The sequence below is a fragment of the Lepisosteus platostomus genome, chromosome 4, assembly GCF_059453375.1.
Source record: "Lepisosteus platostomus isolate fLepPlt1 chromosome 4, fLepPlt1.hap1, whole genome shotgun sequence".
NCBI lineage: Eukaryota > Metazoa > Chordata > Actinopteri > Semionotiformes > Lepisosteidae > Lepisosteus > Lepisosteus platostomus.
The window spans coordinates 14,195,129-14,218,447 of record NC_142614.1 but is presented as its reverse complement, the minus strand read 5'-3'; the positions used below and the strand labels follow the sequence as shown (position 1 = coordinate 14,218,447).

At 36.9% G+C, this 23,319-nt stretch overlaps 1 protein-coding gene across 4 annotated transcripts in view; it reads left to right on the top strand.

The window, feature by feature from the left end:
• The window catches only part of grid2 (glutamate receptor, ionotropic, delta 2), a 608,583-nt gene that overhangs the window by 421,103 nt on the left and 164,161 nt on the right, over window positions 1-23,319 (top strand). For all 4 annotated transcript variants that reach the window (XR_015935866.1, XM_088628644.1, XM_088628643.1 and 1 more), the window contains exons 9-11: window positions 7,057-7,158; window positions 16,466-16,663; window positions 20,104-20,416. Coding sequence is in view for 3 of the 4 variants with exons in the window: in XM_088628644.1 (XP_088484770.1) it covers window positions 7,057-7,158; window positions 16,466-16,663; window positions 20,104-20,416 (613 nt within the window). In the remaining variant the exon portion in view is untranslated. The remainder of the gene's footprint in view (window positions 1-7,056; window positions 7,159-16,465; window positions 16,664-20,103; window positions 20,417-23,319) is intronic.

The following is a 23,319-nucleotide window of genomic DNA, read 5'->3' as shown; positions in this document are numbered from 1 at the left end:
GGCTCGGCATTGAGATCGGATGTCTTGAGGCCCGCCTCACCAGATCGCCCCACGTCCGTGGCCTGAGGGCTTTGGTCTCGTCCCCGACTCCACCTGATACCTTGAGCCCGATCCTGCTGCTTCACACAGGGTCTTTCCATTCCACTGGTCTCTCCATGGCTAGCCCCCACCTTCCATGACAGATGCCTTCTGGCATGATAACAAGAAACGATATATGTGGAAGAATACATTAAAATATGCACTCTCAGTAAAATAAGACATGCTAGTTTCTATTACTTTTATGGTGTTGTTGTCAGAAACATCTTATTCCTTGAAAATGTATTGTGGAATAGTGGAATGGTTATGTTGTAAAGATAAAAGCAGATGCATTAGGATGAAGACACCATGTTTAAATTGGTTCAGGTGGGTAGCTGTGTCAGCATGCGTAGGCTTCAAAGGAACATTCCATGCTGAAAAGAGAAGAAAGAAAACACAACGTTTCGGATGTGGAGCCTTCTTCGGGTGTCTTACAGCCGAAACGTTGTGTTTTCTTTCTTCTCTTTTCAGCATGTTTAAATTGGTTTCAATTTAAAAAAAAATATTTTAAAAATTCAAAATCAGTCTTCATGTTGTTGTGTGTGCAGTCCTACTTTTTCTAGACAGTAATCCTGACTAAATCTGAGGGAATGAGGATTCTCTGTATAGCTGCTGGGTGACAAGGTATGGAGCTTGGCTGTCCAGTAGACCTTGGACTGTCCTATAGGACCTTAGTCACTGTTCCTCTGCAACAAGAGGAGACAGTTGAGGAATCTGGAATGGATGCCCCTTGGTGCCTCTTGCTGGAGGTGTACCAGACACAGCCCACTAGGAAGAAACCCTAAAATATGCTAGAGGGATTATACCTCTCAGCTAACCTGGAAGCACCTGGGAATCCCCCAGGAGTAACTAGAGACTGTTGCTGGGGAAAGGGGAGTCTGGTCTACTCTGCTCAGCCTGTTACCACCGTGACCCTCACCAGGAGTAAATGGATGGAATACTGACAAAAAGGATGAAGTTTGAAGTTTGAGTCAGAGTCCATTCAGCCAGCAATCAAAGAAGCCAATGGTGTCATACAGGTTTAGCTCCAGGTCCTGAAGTGGATTTGATAGCCCTAACCAGCCACCCACAAGCATGTTCTCCTGCTTGCCAGGGGAATCTTAATACAAACCCAGAAAGGCATGACCCTAGCACAGAGCTGACTTTTATCACACTGGCTGGAGAACAAAGATAAGCTTAGATTAGATTTCTCAGCTGCTTTTACATAGATACTAGAAAATGAATACAAATACAAGGTACATTTAGCTCTAATGGGTTTATTTTTAATTGTCAAGTAAAGCAGTGTGTGACTGCTTAAAATGTTATGGTCTAAATTAGTTTTTCATTTACACTTAATAAAATGTAAGCACTGTAATAAAGCAATCTTTAAATAAAGTACAGGAAACTACTGATATTGATGATTTTTTAATGCTAAATAAAGGAATTTGAGCTGAATTATATATGTGTTTGTATTCAGACACTGTTTATTGATCAAAGTTAAACTTTTAACAGTTCCAATGCTTTAAAATTCTCTGGTGTGTTTACAATAAGTCTTTTGTGTACAGCCTCTTCATTTGCACTGTATGTTTGTTTTTCAGGTCAGTATAGACTGCAGGTTAAAGGGTTTAGGAAATAGTACAGAATTTTAAACAGCCACTGACTCCTCTGGCAACTGCTACAGTACATCTAAAGCATTAAAATAATGAAAACAGCATTCTGAAGGAAAGGACAGCAACTCACTGCAATATCCAGATTTGAAGGCCATCATTTGAAGTGAACCAGAGCCCTTATTGAGAGCAGAAGTGACTCACCACACATCTCAAGCAATGTTAGCCTACAATTCTAGAGCATGAAGCATTTTCCATAACTACAAAGGCTCACTGATAGATCACAAATTCCTATTGAATGTAAAAGTTCTGGCTTTATGATAAAGGAGATTGGAAAGTTTTAGTGTGTGGCTTTTGAAATGAAATGAAAATGTCAAGAAGAGATTGTGATACTAAAGAACAAAAGGAAAAACATTCAGAGCAATGAGATGCATTACCTGATGTTTACACATCATCCCCCTGTCTCTTCATTTTAAAAGCACCAAGCATTGCTGGTAATTTAACTTCCAGGAAATGAATTTGTACCAGTAGCTTTAAAGATAAATTTGTCAACTGGTGTTTATTTTTTATTCTTTTGCTTGAATGCATGAATACAAGAGGTAAGAGGTATATTGTTCATATTGGATCCGAATGTATGTTTTGATAGCATTCTCATACGATTTAAACTATAGCTTACCACTGATTCTATATTATGCTGCTTTCTAAAAAAAAGAGAGAACCGCCTCCTAGGAATTAAGCTTCTGCCATGAAAAGAGCCTGCAGCTGTTCATCATTGCAGCTGATAGAAATCATAAAAATTTTACATTTTAATTGATCTGTTCTAATTTAATGCCAATGATAACTGGAGGTGGGTTTTCTCCAGGTGGTACTATTGCCTCTCATCTCCCAGAGAAAAGCGGACTAGGTTAATTGAGGACACTTAATTGTCCCTCAAAGCTTGTGTGTGTGTGCGTTGAGCAGTGTGGTCCCAGTTTGTGCCTTGTGCTTCCTCTCTGAGAAAATGTCTGAGACCTCTTCATGAATACATCACTGTTGTAGTGGCAGTATGTAATTATCTTTTAATATGAGCAGATACCAAAAATTCATATATAGAGTTCACACCTGGGTGTGGAGAAGTCCTAGAAGTGATTTCCAACTATGCAGTCTTCAACTCAAGTTCAAGTGGTCCCTGGGAGTCTCAGCTGTGACTAAGGGTTGATGCCCATATTCTTGAGTTCTGTTGTGATACCCTGTACTGTACTGAATGACTGTTTCTGGTCAACTCATGTTTAACAAGGCAAACCATGTGAATTGTGTCATTAAAATTCATTCACTTCCTATGTAGTAACTGTGAAACACTTTCACAATTACAGACAGATTATGAACTGTCAGCAGCAAATAGCTCATCTCTTGTTAAACATTGAATGAGGAGAATTAGAGATCAGAGCTCCACACAACATCTGCTACAATTCTTTCTAAAATTACTATAAAAGTACAATTCTTGTGTACTAAGGATGACGTGGTGTCAAGTGCTCTGATGGGCTCAGCAGGTGATGTTGATGTTTTTCAACGGTGGCTGGCACACTGTCCTTCAAGGTCAAGGTCTGTGGCCCTTATTCCATCTCTGTCAATATAAATATATTTTACTGTATTTCTGCAATATATAAAGCATTATCAGTGCAAGTAGCACTTCAGTAACACCAGGTTGAGTTGTCCTTCACCCTAAAATAGCCTATGCTGTCAAAAATACCTAATATGTGACATGCAGTTAGACAGACGGTAATCTCTTATTTTCATGGACATTGCAGTACCTGTTTCAAGTACAGTCTGTGCAGTACCTAAGAGCATCTAGAAGTGTAATTTGTACTTTCATTAAGTCATCGCTTCCATCAAATTGAAAATACTGAACAGGACTGAGATGTTACGTTGTACTATATGTTATTACTTACTGCACATCAGAGCATGCTAACATTTAAGGGATGAATATAGAATTAATCTTTTTTTTTTTCCAATAAGGAGCTAGTGCACCAAATTAGTTGTATTTTACTGTCCACTCTCCAATGGCCCAACAGATGACCTTTAATCAGTCCACAAAGTTCTGAACCCTACTGTTGGCTTTACCAGTCTTAACAGAATTGATCAGTTAAATGCTGAAACACATATTAAAGAGACAGATGGGGTGCAAAGGAACATGAATGCTCACTGATCATCTGTTTAAATGATGCCACAATTTGAAATATGAGGGGAATGGATTCTAACCCATGTGTGACCCTCATTGGAGTATGATTTATACACACTTATGAGTAAACAATGAGGGAAGCTGAGTCGCAAGGCCGCATCTCCAGCAACATGATTGTATATTAAGGGCTCACTGGAGGAAAATGAATAATGTATAGTAACTGTCAGAGTAGTTAATGAAAGTGTCCGCAGCGGAGTGCCTAAATCAAAACTAATTTTGATGGACTAATTTCCTCACCAATGCTTACAAGATGCTTCAGTGAGCAGATGCACATGGGGTCATCTTTTTACCCAGGTGCTTTAAGACGATGCAGGAAAAGGCGGTGAGTTTTAACATATTGTAGTAGATCACCATGAACTCTTTGGCATCCCAATAAAAACTTAAAAATTACAAAGGCCAGATTAATTTACTGATTTCCTGAGCAACCTGATATTCTAGTTCTTCTGTCCCTAAGTTTGGTTCTTAATAAAGCATTCCTTTACCTTTTGTTTTTCTGTTCACTGGTGGATGCTACTGTATTTGGCCAGAGGTCAAGGCTTAACTAATATAAACTATGAACAATGTGACACAGCAGCCATCAATATGTTTAGGTTCCCTAAATATTCAGAGAGACCTTAGTAATGTTTTCAAGTGACCTTGAGTTGTATCACCCAAGACTTTACCAATCAGCCTCCCTGGGAGAAGATACTCTCTGTCTTGTTCAGTTTTCTTATATACAGAATAGAGAGAAATCAGCTCACTACAGGTAGCGCTGCTTTCTCTGTACACTAATAAGTTCTCCAGTCTCTGGAGTACTTATGCACTGCTCTCAGCCATCTGACCTCAGCTCACCACTCCAGATTCCGATGCTCCATCACAGGGATATAATCTTAGTAGCATAAAAAAAATGTGGTGTTGTAACAATCAAATAAATGTCAGAGCACTTTTCAAAGCTTTAACTGATGGCCCATGGAGCTCATTGAAGTTGCAAGTGATTGTGGTGCTCATTTTTTTTGCATATAAATAGGGACAGAATTCTGCATGATAGCTTCTGTTTTGAAGTGTGCTTGCACATCTTAATCCTGACATGACTGATAATGTATCAATTATCATGTTTTAAATATCAAATGAATTGCAGCTTGCAATTTGCTGTAGATTATCATCATGATTAGTAATGCTGTGGAAATTTGTAATACAATGAACTGATAATGAGCAAAGACTCTTCCATTTCTTATTTAAAATAAACCTAAAACAGGTGTTTATATACTTAATAAAGATGATACTATGTATGTTTATGCCTTCTATAGACCACCTTTATAAATTATATCAGATTTAAACCCTACTGTTTTAAAATTTTGGTGTCACATTGTGTATAGGTATTATCTGGGACTCTATTTCTGTCATTACGTGTCTAGATACAGGGAATGCATGGCTGCCTGTGAGCAGTAGAATGATCATGAAAGAGCTCCAGCTGACAGTGCAAGTGCAAGGCACAGGTTCAGACTATACTGCATTGTACAGCATCTCATTCTCAGTTTTATAACCAGGAGATTATGAAGATTCCAAAAGCTAGTATTCATCCTTATGACTTATTCACACACATGTTCGCATGTTCGCACAAGTTCTCATGAAATAAACTCGTTATGTAATTTCCAGTTGTACTGGATGTCAACTCATGTCAGCCTACAAGACGTTTGTGAGCATGGAAGAGCTCTAGATAATTACAAACCCCTTATGAGTAAAGGAGAGATCTACGGTCCTACAAGCCTCTAATGAGCATGGAGGTGATCTAGATTACTACAAGCTAAGTTATGTAATTGTCCACTCCTAGACAATTACAATGCCTTGATGTCTTCAAAAGAGATACGTTCTGCAAAAATTTAAAAAGGCTTTTATTCTTTTAATTGTAAGCTTACATTGCATGATTCCATTTAACACTGGTAATACTTGTGATTAAGCAGCACTAAAAGCCCACCTGCCTTGACAGCAGGAGTCACTACGTGAGTAATGCCATTGCCAATTGACTAGAGATAACCTGCAAACTCAGGAGTTTGGATCCAATCTGTGCTTTGAGCTGAGTCCTTCATTGGTTGAGCCACTGCATAGCCTTTCGGTATGTGAGAAAGATACAAATGTGATCAGAAGGAAAAATAGTTAAATCTGAAGCAAGTTAGCCTTGTTAATTTTTTAGAGTGCATATGTTTTCCAAATCCCTTGTTAGTCTCCAGAATTTCTTCTGCCTTTACATGTAAACTAAAGAAAGGAAGTGCTGCAGGGCACTCTGCGTCCCTGCTAACAAGCGAGTAAATGAAGTTTGTAACATTTGTAACTAACAAGTGCTCTTACACGTCTCAAAACTCCAAAACATAAATGGCGCATATTTATATCATTTAAACTCTTTAACTGCACCATCAACAAGAGGAGCTGTATTAAAAATTATCTGGTTAAATATTAATTAAGTTAAATATTCCTAGTTTCTATTTTCCCATGACAATGTGTTTATAAATAGACATACTTTATTCATTGCATGGAAAGGACCACAGCTTTTTTTAAATACAAAATTAACATGGTTATTTTTTAGCTCATTAGCCTGGAAAAAATCTCACAGCTGCTTTCAGGAATCTCAGAATGATGATGCCCCTGAAAAAATGAGGGACTTAGTAATAAAATGTTCTAAACATGTTTCTACATAGTCATTTCTCCACCAGATCTGCATGTGTATAATCGCTGCCTTGAGCTCCCCTGTGAGGAGTTTACATCAGTAGTGGATGAATGACTGTCTTGCTATAATTGAAGCAATTTTGGTATTAAAAGGTGCTATATAATTTCAGTTAAGTAATTTTTAATAATTATTGCGAAGACATGAAGGTTCAACTCAGTGTTTCACTAATACAAAACCACCTACAGTATACACACCTGCCAAATGAGCCTAACCATTTTTCCTGAAGATAGCACTTACAGTACCTGCAATGCTTGAAACTTTGTTCTCTTAGAAACACAGGGAATATAAATGTCAACCCTCAATTTAGAACTGCAGCCTATGTTAAATGACTGTATATAAAGTATATTTGCAAGAATTAACATATGGTGTTAGATTAATATTATGTTACATAGCTGCAAACATTGCTCCCACTGATCATTATTTTCCAATCTTGCCCAGATGCAGTTTAGTTAATATTCTGCTTGTTTCTCTTCCAGCTGGGGACTTGGGATCCGGTTAATGGCCTGAATGGGACTCTGACAGACAGGAAACTGGAGAACAATATGCGTGGTGTGGTCTTGCGTGTGGTGACAGTGTTGGTAAGAACCCTTGTCTACAATATAATTGTAATACCTTATTTCAAATGAAGGGAAAACCATTATACATAATACAGCTCCCCCACCCCATTCACACTCCACTAGGTTGTGCACAGGCATTGAAATCATTAATAATTAGGATTGACATTATGAAGAGTTTGGTATGAAGAGGGAATGTTTGGGTGTGTGGAAAAAGGGGATCAATTGTTCAGATTCAACAAGAATCCACAATGTTAGATGAGCACCACCACTAGAATCTCATTTGCACAGCTGGTCAAAGCCATGGCCTAGTTTCAAACAAGTGTCCTAAAAGCTGCAGAACCCAACATGCACACCTAATGGAGGCTTAAAATGGACTGGCCAATTCTGATAAATACAATATTTCAACAAGTAATTAATTAAAGAAATGGATAGCAACGTGTTAGTGTTTTAACTAATTTAAGGGCAAAAGGGACCAGAATGTTGTAATATGTTATACAGTATAAAATATACAGTATATTCAAAGGTTAGATGTATCTCTGTTCTAACATTGGCTTTATATACAGTAGGAGAAAATAAGTAGATGTCCATCTGGACAATGTTGTTTCCTAGTGTTGTCAAACAGACTGTTAATTAATTTTAACATTCCCATAATTCACACAGACGGCTTGCTCTTAAAAGACACCATAACCCTGAAAGGTGTTCTTTCTCAGATATGTGTGTGTGGCTTCTGTATTCAAACATTTCAGTTCAGTCTGTTTAACTGTAGATAGAAAAATGCATGACTGTAAAAGAAACAAATTGGTGACAGAAATACAAAGGATATGTAAATGCAGGTGAAAACATGTCTCAAAGCCTGTGAAAACATGACAAGTACAGGTATTACACAGAACTACTGTATAAGGGGTGGCATTATAGAAACAAGTGGGATTAACTCACTGAGATTGACATTAACCTAAGGGACTACAGTACATGTGAGCATGTATTCTTACAAATGATAGGCTTTGTATTAGTAAGCCCTTTGCCTCCTGCATGCTGGCAGTTACATGTTTTTCTGTGTCTGCACCTACCATGTCTCACTATTATTTCCTGATGGTTTATGACATTACCAGCAATTCAAGACAATGACCATGAAATCGCTATTCTGCCCAAGACAAAAAGAGGCTGAAATACCTGGGCTAATGTCCCTCCAGTTCATGGCAGAGCACAAGGAATCTCCTGCCTCATGATTTTTCTCTTTTTATTCGTTCTTGTCAAAGTGATCTTTGTATGAGTTTGAAACAAGCATACATTCACACTTTTTCAGGAACGAAAAAACAAAAACAAGAACCTCATTCACACTTACATACTGCAGCTCAGGAAATAATTAACTGGACAGGCAGCTGTGTCAATGACTTATTGCCAATTCAGTTTCTGTAAGGATAATATGGTCTGCTGGAGCTTGTCTCCTACTTTTGCTGAGTTATGCTTGAGGCAGTGTAGATAATAACACAACAGGAGTGTCATTTAAACTACATGGCAGCAGAACTGAGAAAATTGATTTACTGCCTTTTGAAAGATTTTGTGTGTGTTTGGGTGTGTGAGGGGTGATGTGTCTTAGTGTAAAGTTCCTGGTAAACTATAATTCAGAAACTCACTTTAAATGGTAACAGGTCTCGTAGTTCCACAGAAGCGACGTTATTGAAGATAAAACCACAAACAGAAACAATGTTAAGGGTGCTGAAAAGCAGGGCAGTGAAGCTTTTCAGACTGATGGGTGCAAAATGAAATCAGGCTTCTACAGTTCTCAGAACATCCCCAAGCTTTCTGACAGACACTTTTGCTGGCTGGCCTATTTGGACTAGATACCAGTACATTTTTGCAGCACTTATAAAAGTAAAATAAATAAAAAAAATCTGTATATTCTCTGCTGATTTCCTCACCAGCTTGTCATAATATCTGTGAGATTATTCTAAGAAAAGGCCCCCAGGAAATATAAAAGCTTTTTCAGAGACAATTGTGTCTTATGCTAACTCTGTGGCAATACTTGCAGAGGACCTGCATACAGTTATGGGACAGATGAATCAAATAAAGTAGGATAAGCTTAAAGTATTTATTGCTCAGTTAAAACCCCAATCTGGTCACCTCACATTTAAGCCAACAATGGAGTGCTGAAACAGGACTATAGAAAACCAAGTAGAATAATTCCAGAGCCGAAGGGTGAGATTTATTTGGAAAAAATACATATATTTCAGCAAAGTGTAAAGTGGGCTCTTGAGAATTCTTACTAAGAGCTTTAAACCCCTTTTGACAAACATTACTTTTCAATTAGGTCAGTTTAAGTTATTTTGCATTAAAATAACTGTACCCAGGGGACACACGTAACGAATACAGGGAGGCACAGGATGAGACAATGGAAATGGAGACTATTAGAAAAATAAAACAGACTTTGCAAACCATGCTGTATATATGTTAATTCATGCAATTTTCTAAGACCTGTCATGAGAAAACATTTTCAATATTACTTATATTAGCTTTTGCTATAAATATTAGACTTTTTGTACCCTTCTGGAAATTGAATCAATTTAATTTGTTTATAGGGGGTGCAGGAGACATCCTGCTCATTTAGCTAGATGTACTGCAGATCTGGGCTTCAAAGATCCACAGATGCTAACAACTGTAATCTCGGCTGCATTCTTTGGTGTTTCTTTTACCTTTTTGACTGCAAGATGTCCCAAAACACGCTTGGATCTGAATTCCACTGTCTTCTTGAGAACACCAAACACTGCCTGCAGTGCTATTACACCATATCAGTTTTTTTCAGTCCCATCCCAGGTTTCCTTTGATATTTCTCTCCATGTATTTCAAAGCCCAGAATTGGAGGACACACATTTCTCCATCTCTTACAACCAGATTATTAAGTCCTTTATCATGAAACATCATTATTTTTCCCCTATTTTTGTTTCTTCATGGTATACTCTATATTGACTTTTACAGTATGCTTGAAAATACTCTGCCATTGTGTTTTGAAGGGGCAAATGAAAAGAGATTTAAGTGTAAAATGGGCTCATCTTGTGAGTTGTGATTGAGTGCTTTTTACATGGGCACATTGTCAAACGCCTATTGTACTAAACTCCAAAAAAACCTCAAAAATGAAAATGTCAAAAAACACAAAAATACCATCAAAGTTTTAGTTCTTGTAGTGCCCAGCTCACATTCATAATGTTTCTAAAGGACCATTTTGCCTGATTCTCTAACCCTTACCTTAGCTCCACATTTTATAGCTGAGAAATGAGTGGAGAATGAACCATAATCCGTGTGACTGCCTGCACCCATGAACTTTTTTTCGGGTATGGTGTATTCCAATGGGAAATCGTGGCAGTTTAGACACTTTTAAGAATGCAGAATAGAGAATTTTTGTAAGTGGAGTTTGAAAATGTTTTTTTGTGAATCTCTGCTTTGAACAGGGCATAGAAAATTGTATGGCGAAAAATGCTGCAGCTAGGGTTTGGGTTAGAAGTTCCAGCAAGGTACTGTATGTCAACTTACTTGTTGAGTAATTGGCAGAAGCTCTTTTGGCAGCAATTACTGCTGTGCATTTGGAGAGGTTTCTGCCAGCTTGGCAGATGGTGTAATTCTATTCCCTTTTTCTGGCAAAATTGCACCAGTTATAACAAGTCCACCAGGGATATTTGATGGACTACATTCCTCAAGACTTGCCATGAAGTTTCATGGAAAAATTTAACTTCAAATCAGGTTTTTTACTGGTCCACTGAAGCATAGTCACTCTTTTTGTATCAGATCACTCTAGTATGGATTTGACCTTTAGCTTCAGGTCACTGTCCTGCTGAAATTTTCAAACCAGTTTTACTGTATATTCTTGGGTGACTCAAACAGTTTTTCCTCAGGGATTTTCTTGTACTTTGCACCATCTACAGTATTTTTGCCTCTGTCCTGACAAGCTTCTCAGTTACTTCTGATGAGATGCGTTGCTATATCGTCATGCTTCCACCAACACCCTTGACAGATGGAAATGTATTGACTGACTGATATGCAGTATTGGACTTGTTTAAGATATAATACTTGTTTAACCTTAAAATCTTATCACTTGTGCAGTGTATCTCCTATGAGATTTAATATAAGACTTTTTCAGGAATGGATTCTTTCTTGCCACTAACCCATACAGGGCAGCTTTGTATGCAAACTGGGATATTGTTGGAATATGAACACCTCTATCTCTGACACATGCAAAATATTCAAATCATTTCTGGATTCACAGACCTCAATATTTTTCATAAAACACTACCTTGTTTACAGTAATGAGGTAAATACAGTAAAAAGATCAATCAGTAGTTAATGCTTTGCTGGAGCTTTGTATCTCTAGTGGTTGCAAGACTCCGACTCTGTGCTTTGTTTCCTGATATGGCCATAAACTCAGTGGACATTGTTTGACATTTCAGTTCATGAATCCAAAGCACAGAGCCAAATCCACAGAAATTTTGAAGGGCTAAACCATCTTTGGCTAGCTGACCTGAACCCTGTCATGTGACTAAAAAAAAATCTGCTTCTTTCAATGCACTCAAATTTCTCACATCAAAAACAAATACACCACTCTATGCATTTTATCCATTTAAATGTGGTCAGGCCTTTGTTAGTAGCATCACGACCATTGGATTTCCATTTCAAATGAGAACTGTTGCTGCTGAATAAGACATGTCAAGTTCGGGGTGGGTTAACTGATGGATAGTGAAGCACTCGACACAGCTGAGATGTTGACATTCATGTCCAGCTTTGCACTAATAGGTTATTGACCAACAGGAACCAGTGAGGATTAAAATCCACTAGCTTAATGTGCTCACTGAGCCAAGTCAATAATGTATTCCCTGCCAATGATAAATCTGAATGACATGTTCCAAGAAGCAGTTCAGTTATCAATGAGAATTTATTAAAGAAAATGTAAAGATAAATTCTGGGTCTTTGCAGCTTACCGTACAAGACAAGCAAATTTCCCATCTGGGACAATAAAGTACAGTAAGTAACCTTCCTTGTAAACGGGTGAAAGGAAGTGTTTACTTTCTACAGCCTCCTGATGGGAAATGCATAAGCATTCAGAACACAGAAAATTACTCCAATTATGTTCTGTGTGTCTATGTATTAATAAAATGATTTCCAAACTACTGTACTGTACAATCAAATGTTTGTGTTGACTTTGCACACTGGGTCCTAATGATGTAGTTTTATTTCAGCAGTACACTGTAGCACTTTTGAATTTTTTTTAATGCAAACTACAAACTGGGGGACATCATTTCTTCTGATCTCTGTATTTAGTGCTGTGGTCTTATTTGAGTTGCTGTCAGTTTTTCTGTACTCTTTATAAAACAAAAAGTCTTCTGTAAACTTAACCTATAAACTGCAGCATGTGCTTTATTGTGAAACCGATGGTGCCGTTACACAGACTATTGAGATTTAATGCCTAAGTTTCGAACTACTGCACATTTTCTGTGTTTACTTAGAAATGTATTGAGTATTATTGGTTTACCCTGCATTGTGGTTATTTTAACTGCATGTTGTTGTTTTTTTGCTTTGGAATTTGGGCACTTGAGTGCTGCTTCACCACAAACATTTTTTAATCCAGTCCTTAAATTCTTTATCATACATGTTTTAGAATATAACTAGACCTGTAACTGTATCCTACAATACAGCTAAAAACAATAACAGATGTAACAATTCTATGATTAAACAAAGATCAGTCACAAATTGATGAAAATACTAGATAAGATCACAATGCAGCATTTATAAGTCCTATGTCATGTGGTCAGTAACAGAATTAAAACTACAATCTTCTCTATGAAAGAGAGACAGAAAGGAAGAAGTTAAAGCTGCTAAGTACTGTATATCTAACATGTCTGTTGAAAGGACCCTAACAGTTATGGAAGAACAAGACTTCATCTTCCCCTCCAGAACTGCTTCCACATACAGTATTACATTTATTCTGTCAGCTGTAATTCTAGCAGTAGGACACAGAATTAGAGTTCATTACTCAAAATCAAGATTCTGCAATATGGATATTAAAAATGATGCTTACATAATGAATTGCACATCAAATTACATATCAACAGCTATTAGGTATAACAAAAAGGTCCATGTTGAAAGTTCTTTGTATTGCAAGACGGTTTTTTGTTATACCTGTCCTGACTAATACAAACTATTTAGTTCTGAGCTGTTCGTCACAGCAACAGTGAATATGAAACAGAACTGGAAGTACTGTACATAGACTGTTTGTAAATGTAAATAGAATACAGGCCATAGCCATAACTAAAGGCCTGTTTAGTTCATTTCATTGCTAAAAACATATTGTTCTGATCATTTACTGGTCTTTATATCCATTTCTGTTCATATGTTTTTTTTTCTCTTATTGAGATGTTAACTCTCTTTATTTTTTTAACCTTGCTGCTCACTTAGGGTTTTCAACTTGAATATGCAGGGATTTTTTTAATTCTCTTTCACTGACAAAAGCAAAGGAGAGATTTGCAATTCACTCTTTAGTTTCAGAGCCTTCTTTGTAAGCTCAGCCTTTTTAACCACCAGCTCTAGGTTTTTGTAGGCCATGTGGTTCTTGCACTAAATAGTAAGATGGCTGCTAATAATAATGTCTGTCTAAAGCCCATACTGTAGTTCTACAATTCTTACTGCATCAGAAAGGAGTTTGGAACTCCCTGCCAAATGACCATGGCTGCACATTTCTTTACTACGATGTTCTACTCCACTATTCTGCTGCCTTTCTTAAAAACAGAGTTTTTTATTTTTGTGTAATTTGTTTCAGAGCCCTGTTGATTTCCCAACTGTATTTCTTATGTGAATGTTCTCCTTAGCTGCTGTTAGTTTTCTGCTGTAGCACTGCACACTGGAAAGCTGTGAGTTGTCACAGTGAAAAAGTAAAAGTGCTAGATAAAAACTTTTTGATTGGAGGATTAACCCTTTAATTCCTGAATTTCATCACATCACAGGCAAACTGTTTTATAATGTGTGAGTGTTCCTTGTGAAGAATGAACTTTAGAAGTATCATCTCCTGTGTTTCATCTCAGTTCATAGATGGTGATTATTAGGAGGCCATGATGGGTAAAGACCGGGGGGAAATTTGAGCAGGACACCAGGATTTCTTATTTCTGGCCTGTTTACCTAGTCTAGTCAAATAGTGTTCTAAAGAGAGCTTAACATTTTTTTAACTAAGACTGTGGCATGAACCTAAAGCTCACTACTTTCCTGCATCAAAAACAGAAATGGGCCAAAATGAAAAAATTATAATAGATTATCTTCTGACATTTATAGTGTCCTCTGGTAAATCTCTGGATGTATTTAGATTTTTGTAAACGCGACTGTAGTCCTGCTGACTTCCCATTTTTGAGAAAGAAATTAAATTTGAAGACGTGAGGGACATGGCCAAATATGAACTTTAAGCTTCTGGAGAAGGCAACTGCTAGTTTTTTCTGCCATCCTTTTAAACAGTTGAAACACAAGTGCCTTCTATCAACTTTTTAAATCAATTGTTGAGTCGGACAGTTTGGTGACAACAGCAACCCCATTTCAGAGATAACACGCAAGGCAACTCTCACTCAAGGGGCATTAAAGGTTAGCGATAAATAAACGCAACAAGAAAAAGAAAAATAGGTCAGTTCAAAGAACTGCATGACTTTATATTAGATGCTAGGGTGATGGTGAGTCCCATTTTTAGCCTTTCTCAGACAGAGATCAGAAACAATAATCAAAATATTCGAAATAATATAATCATGATTCAAAGGTCAATATAGAGTTGACAGTTACTGTGTATGTTTTTTGCATAAAACATTGACAGTTTTCTGAAATGTTAAAATATGGCAAAGACAAAGGCAAAGTACATACCAGCACAATGGCTCACTGGGCTGGAGCTCACCATAGTTACCATGGTTACCACCAAGAAGAGAGACCTGATAAAAGGATCAGGAAGATGACATCCTTATGAAAGTATAACTAATTCAGGTTTTTTCTAAAGCAAAATGTCACAACAATACCTTATTGATATAATAAAACAAAGAAATATGTAGTACTTTTTAATCTCAGGTACAATGAAACATGAGTGAAAATGTAAAAAATGTGTTTATTGATGCTAATGTGATCATGGTTACTTTCATTAAACATTATTTTTTTCTTTTATACCTTTAAAAGAGGTGTGATAAAGTACTAGTAATAAAGAACAGTATAGAAAAAAAAGAACCTACTGTATAAGAAAAGTAATAAAAAAGTCATTTGTCAAAGCCCTTGCAATCCTCTCTCTTCAAGGGTAAAAATGTTCATTTCCTGCAGCCTGTCAATGGAGGACATTGCCTTAAGCCCTTGAATGTACTGTATCCGGCTGCTATTCTCTGGACTGATTCCAGGGTAGCAATATACAGTATTTTATATAACATGGCAACCAAAAAAACGGCATGCAGTATTCTAAATGAGGACCTAGTAGTAACTCAGAAAAGTTAAACATAAAACCCTTTATTTAAATTCTACACTTTAACCTAAGTTTATATGCTATAATTCTGTTTGCCCTTATTACTGGCTTCCCCACATTGTCTAGGGGACATACTGTACAGGGTCTTGCAAGAGTATTGGACTCCTTCCTATAGTGTCCCATTTTCTGGAACTGCATTCACACAATAACCCTCAATAAGAAGAGAACCAGCAATATACGTACAGTAGTTTCAGGGCTTGATGAGCCAAACTGATAAAATTCCCTTGGAGGGAAAACCAGATGACATGGACTGGGAAAAACTGGTTTACAGGAATGTTTGCTGTAGGAGGAGGAGAATTTGGGATACTGATTTTCCAAGATTGTATTGTTAAACAAAGAAGGTTAAAAAAATTATTTCACAAGCCATCTTTTTCTGTAAGACAGAATGAAACATAAATAACTATTAAACAATAACTTAAATTATTGCATTTCTTGCACTGTTTTTAATGAATTATTAACTATCAAACTGACATTAAGTAGGCTTGACAGAGTTAAAATTGGTATGAGAATGAATATTCCCAAATAAGGAAACCAAAATGATATTTACTGTTCTGTATGTTCAAGATTTCTGTGTTTTGGAAATGAAATACAAAGATATACTACATCTTTTATGTGATAACATAAAGCTGAAAAGTAAATGGACCATTCGTCAGGCTCTGAACTAGTGCACTGTCAAATGAAGAAGAACTTTTGGTCTCCTGTCTTACTTATTTTGAAATGCTCGAGGGCCAGAAGTCATAATCCCAACCTTGAGACATCACACATGCATGTTCACATGTTCCCTGATTTTGCATGTCTCTTGTCGTTGCTTTGTAGGAGGAGCCCTTTGTGATGGTGTCTGAGAATGTCTTGGGAAAGCCAAAGAAGTACCAAGGATTTTCCATTGATGTTCTGGATGCTCTGTCAAACTACCTGGGATTTAAGTATGAAATCTATGTGGCGCCCGATCACAAGTACGGAAGCCCTCAAGCCGATGGAGTTTGGAATGGCCTGATAGGAGAGCTGGTCTTCAAGGTGAGCTCAACAAATAAGATGGCCAAAGAACTGTTACATCTTTGGAATGAATGCTTCATTTAGTAAAAATAAGCATTTAGTAATAATGCTTTAGTCATGATGTACCACAGTGAAGCCTCGATGGGATACATGTCTAATAGACAAGCATGCTAGACCAGAAAAGGCTGCCATTGTCAAATAAGCTTCATTTGACAGGATTGTTTTTCTGCATATAAGCAATTGACAGTATGTAAGGCAATGCACCCAGACCTGTCAAGTATTTTCTGCTTCTCTTCGTATGAGCTGCTTTGACTATGATCTAAATGGTACATGTGATTTCTATTCATCAGCTTCATTCCAGATCTGACTTAGGCTTCTGAAAAGAGTGATTTCTTGGAATGAAGATCCTCCAGTCTGCTTCATCTGTGTTGAATTCAAAGAGTTTCTGACCCCCAAAAGGCTTGCCATTCTGCTCCCTTATCTTTGAGTTTGCCTTCCAGTTATACATTTTTATTTATTTACTGTTTGCCTTTGTGCTGACTTTCATTAATCAAACAGACAGCTCTGCTTTGAAAGAAGAAGTTAAACAAAAGATCAGAATCCAGCTTCCCAAGTACCAGCGACTAGGGTGATTGAAAGAGACACAGATTAGAGCAGACATTTATGTCATTTGAGTTTTCCTCCTTTCTTTCTACTTGCCTGCACTATTTCTATATGGTTTGTGTGATGTGCTACTGGTCTTTTTACTCCTTTTTTTACTTCCTACTTTAAAATACTGTGATATGTCTCAGAATGCTTTGTTGACTCCTACTGTTTCAAGTTTATGACCAAAACAATCTGTTAAGGTGTCAATTCATGGGTTTTTGTCAATTTATTTTAATAAGTGAGTCTAATGTCATTAAGGTTATTAAGGAATGCAGTAAGTTGAACAGTTTGCATTTGGGAAGTGGATTTCAGTAGACTAAACTTGTAAAGAATAACAACTTGCTTAAGTGAGCATGAACTCATAAAGGCATTATTAATAATGATAGTTTAGAAAGAACCTTATAGTGGAGCATATGTAAATTCCTGGAATACTTAGTGTGTGTAGATTCCATGCTATAAAGTTGAATTGGATGCCTTACATATAGTATGACTTCTGATGAAAGACACATGGCATTTTGCTTCACATGACTTGTGAGCTTGTTGGTAGGATATTTGGTGTATGTACAGTACAAATACTGTTCATGAAGTTCTGTGTAGTATCCATATGCCTGAGGTAGCCTTTGAGGTATCCCATTAACATCACATTTGGACCTGACCAAAGCATTGTTTCAATTGAACCAGCAGTACTGTCTCTTTCTTCATGATTAACCAAATTCTCATGTGAAAGTCCTGATTTATTCTTTGACCGTATCTCCACGATGTAAAACAGAATCCTTTACTGCTGTACCTGTGCCACAGTCATATCGTGCGATCTATTGCAGTTTGATTGTTCTGTGTTCTTTTTCATGTGCAATACCAAACTGTTGGAAAGTATTGTTATTAAAACATTTCAGTAGGTTTGGTTTGGTACATTTAATTGAAACATGCAGTAGTTTACAATTGAGGCAATTACCTCTCAAGCACCATCTTTGGGCTAATAAAGGATCTCTCTTGAAGACCCTCTTTCTCTTTTTCCTCAGTTAATAGGGAGTTAGTCTGACTAGTCTAACTAGAAGACTCCTAGAAATTATGACAATGTTTTGAGTGTGCCTTATTGAAAAGGTATGTGCTTGTCAACAGAATATTCCTTTTTACTCAGAATACAACAAGGGCCACACATTAAGCCCAGATCCAGAAGATCAACCTTATTTTAATGTAGAAAGATGCTGTGTATTCTGTTACTTCCATATAATTTCAATATTTTCAGCACTAATTTAGTTTTAGGAGTGAAATGTTGTTGTAGTCCTGTAGTAATTATATTATTCTGCAGTGTATATTATCATTACTCAATTAAGCTAATATACCTACATATATTAAATTCTGTGATATGAAACACAATCTCAACCACAATAATAATGATATACTCTTAGATTACATAGGATCAGTTTCCAAACAGTACTATTTTTTTAATTTTCTTTAAATTTGATTTAGAATTAGTAGTCATAAAAAGCCAACTGTAAATAAAGCTTCACATAAATGAACAACTGTGCCTCTTCTGATGTATGTGTTTTTTTAATTATGTTGTACAATTTTCCATTAAAAAATCAATATGTGCACTGCTCAAGCAAAAAGATAATTTTATATATTATGAGAAAAACTACTTTTTCTTCCAAGCTCACTTGAACAATGTGTAAAACATTTTTCAGATTTCTATGGAATAATAAATCCTGAAAAACTGTGCAGAATGTAATTTTAGTTTGCTTAGACATCAAAATCATAACTGATTAAACTGGTTTAACATTTTCAATAGTGTTTTACGCGTGATCATGAAAATATTAGTACTTTTTCATAGTCATGTTCGTTGAATGTAAATCAATTTAATGTGCAAATTTATCATGTGTTTCACTGTTCAGTGCAATATTAACTTGAGTAATTTTGAAAGTCTCAGAGCAATTTATTTAGTTTTTTTATGCAATTTAATTTATTCCAAATAAATGTAATTCATTCTAAGTTAATATACAGTAAGTAATAATCAAAACCCCTATAGCAAATATTACAAATACTATACCATACTAAAAAAGAACAGGAATTTCAAATAGTAAGAGTACAATCCAATGTGTTAAATGTTTTTTTTTAAAGTTTGTTTTTTTTCATACATTTATTTTGAAGCAAATTATGGGTAATATATCCTGTGGTAAGGGGATGGTAAAATTCCATTTAAATTGCAATCTTAAAAGTAGCTGAAGCAGTGCAATTCATTTTTGAACATTCCAGGGAATAAGTGGAGTGGTGATATATTAGAGTGAAAGTTTTTATAATTCACTTGATAATTACAAACACTCAACTTTGTTTTCTCTAAAGGTAGGAGTATAGATACAGTATAGTATGAAACTGTAAAGGGAATTGAAAATAATATATCTAAATGCCGGCATCCCAGAACCAAAGACCAGTGGTGAATCTGAAGCCCATGATTCACTGATAACTGTCAGCACAAAGCTTTAGATAATCGAGTTCCTCAAGGATTCCATGGTAGTCCCATCGGAGCTCTGACTTTTCCTCAGCATGAATCCATATGAGAATTATTTGTAGGGACACCTGAAAGATTGAGTATCCCATGTGTAATTTCAAGATAGAAGTTGTATAATAAATTACTCCAGTTTCACTTGATTCTTTGACACTATCACAGAATATGACTGTGTGTTTGCAGGGTATAATTGAATAAAGAGAAGTCCTATTGAGCATGCATTGAAATAGCTTACAATGCATGAGCATTGATAGAGCATTGCTACAGGTGGATGATTGCTGCTGTTATATAATTCTGTTCTGGTTTTCTTTAGAGAGCAGATGTGGGGCTATCAGCTTTAACCATCACTCCAGACCGGGAAAGTGTGGTGGACTTCACTACGCGTTACATGGACTACTCAGTGGGTGTGCTCCTGAAGAAGGCTGAAAGGACAGTGGACATGTTTGCTTGCCTGGCGCCCTTTGACCTCTCTCTGTGGGCATGCATTGCTGGCACAGTCCTGCTGGTGGGGATACTTGTGTACCTTCTTAACTGGCTCAACCCTCCTCGTCTGCAAATGGGCTCGATGACCTCGACCACCCTCTATAACTCCATGTGGTTCGTATATGGCTCCTTTGTACAGCAGGGTAAGTCCCTTCCAGATCATAGGAACACTTCTCACATTACTCTTTCTGCTCAAATCTTAATTGTGCCACCTGGGTAATCCAGGAATTTCAAAATGACCACAGTTTTTCTGTTACTGCTTCCTGTACCTGTCCACCCAGTCCTGGTGCAGTGTGATTAAAAACTGGCAAAGTCTTCAAGACTCAACTCAGTCAGCTGAAGGAAAGCAAATGAATTTGCTCCAAAAAGAAGTGACCCATGTAATTAATGCTTTCAGGGAGCGTGAAGGTGGAAGGAGACAGATCAGTACATCTGATGTTAAAAGCACACCTCAGAATACTGTGATTTGCTAATAAATGAAAATTTATAACAAACTTAAATGCAAACATGAACCACTTATTTCAAGGATATAGGGATTTAGGACCCGGTCCAGGTACCGTGTCCTGAAGAGCATGGTATGAATCCATTACGTCACACATGAATGTAACAGAGGACAGTGTTAAAGGGGGAGCAGGCTGTGTTAATTATAACATCCACTCTTCTCACTTTGTCACTTAGTCACCATAGATTATACTCCTACTCAACAATATTTTGAATGTATCAAAAAATATTCAAGTTGTCAAGCTGCCACTATCTTCTGCTGTTACTGATGTTTGCCCTCTTCCAAATTAAAGAACAGTGCCTCGTTATGACATTGAGAAAATAGTCTCAAAGCCACTAACTTCTTTAGGACCTTGTTCAACCAGACTATTCTGGCAAATACTGGAAACGTTCTTTTTTGTTTTCTGATATGTCCCCACCAAAATTGAAGCTAAAGCAGGTTAAAAACTAAATTTAGTATCCTTTAGAAATCCAAGCTTCTCTCTGGGGTTATTGCAAAATAATACCCTATACCTTATTAACATCTTTCCCCCAGAATACTCAAAAAGATACTGTCAGTCCTTAAAGTTTATTTTTCAAAACTGGAAATCTAATAGCACTTCAAGGCGACAACTTACTTATCTCAAGCAAAAATAATTCTTCTGTAACAACTGCAGTGGAAAAGTGATAACAGAATATTCCTTTAAATAACCAAGTCTAAACTGTCCTTTGGTAGTAAATTGCAAAACGTCAGGGATGTGTAATAAAATCTCTTTAGCATGAAGTCTTTTTTTCATTTACAAGGCCTGACTTTATTTTGTGTTTTATTTTTGTAAGGTATGTAAGAAGCATAAACTTACAAGAACAATGTATTAGTTATAGAAAAATGCCTCAAGACTTGCTCTTTCGAAAGCTGTAGCCTGTGTGATTTTAGCAGTATTGCTGAAGACTACTAGCAGAATAAGGGAAGAATGACCTGTCAGCATGAATTTGACTGCCTGTGCCCTCTTTTGCTTTCTCAAAATTGCTTCTGTTGGTTGGTCCAGTGGCAAGAACAAGAAATGTTTAACTGCTTTGGGACAGCACTGACGCATTAACATTTTCCAGAAGTGGGACTACACAGCAATCTGTATGTCTTATTGACTAACACCTCCCTAGAGATCTTTCTGAAGGCTTTTTTCATAAGCTGCAAACAAAACTTTTAAGCAATTACCGTACAGCAGATTGAGTGTACTTCAAAATTAGTTAAGCATCTACCACAGTATGCTTCACTTCAGCTGTACAGCATCTGTTTTGTCCAAGTGCTTTGGATCAGCATTTTCTAACTTTTTAAAAAACACTATATACTGTACACTGATCTTAAAAAGAACTATCACTTATATTATATTATCAATTTGGCCAATTGGTTATTGTTCTTAGATGGGACTCATATCATAAATCCTCAGCTAGGAAGGCAGTCATGCTTCATGTTTTCAGGAGAGGATATTCCCCACTAGTGAATTTGGAATATGCATACTGTATGTACTTTATATAAGCAGTACAAACACTATATGTTGTTTCTCCCATTTAGAGAAAGATTGTCCTGGAGTGCATAGAAACTGAGCACCATTTGCTTGAGTACAGCAATGTTTGGGTGTGCTAACAAATTGAGCAACATTTGACCACAGTGGAACATCATTTTGGGTGAAAAGAATCAGGAGTGGGTGTCATTTTTTAACTTTCCTTTCAGCTGATTACTCATTGCCTACTGCTGGGACTCCAGTCAAACCTGTTGCCCTCTGCCCTGTAACCAGACACTCAAGGTTTTTACTGCCAATACAGATTTGGTACTGGTACTGTAGCATGTGCCATGAAGCACATAGGTACATACTGTATGAATGACATGTATGTATATCATGAGCCTTTCCAGAGAACAGGAACAATGTGTTACAAAGCATTATTTAATATGTACTGTTTGCCCAGTCAGGTCTATCACTGCCCTTTTGAGCTAGACACTTAATCAGGACTTTTTGTAAAGTAGGTCTCAGATGTTGAACACTTATAAAAGGCAGTTCCAGCATAGAGCAGGACTTGTAACTGGAAAACAATGAATTAAAATCACATGTGAGACACTGCTGTTGTACCCTTTAGCAAGGTACTTCACCTGAATTGCTCCCTACATAAAGAGTGTGAATGTAAGTCGCTTAGGATAAAATAAAATATTTTTTTTATTATAGGTTTCATGTAACCTCCTTATGAATAATGTATTACTGTATCTTCTAAATTTTTAAACAATGACAACAATTAAACAGGTTATTATCTTGATTAAGGGCTTCATTAGTTCAGAGGTCAGTTGGAATAAGAGTATGGAGAGACAAGAGGTTAAAGTGATTTCCTTTCTTGCTCATTTATCACAGAGTGAGGACACTTGGCCCAAGAGATTTTCAGACTATTTCTTTCCATTCCTACAGACTACAGACTTGTAGCCAATTTCCATTCAAATCCAGCTCCCATGCTGCAGTGCAGCCCCTGCTTAAGCCTGTGAGTGCTACAGAAGGCCTATGAGCAGCATCTTCTGAGGAGAACA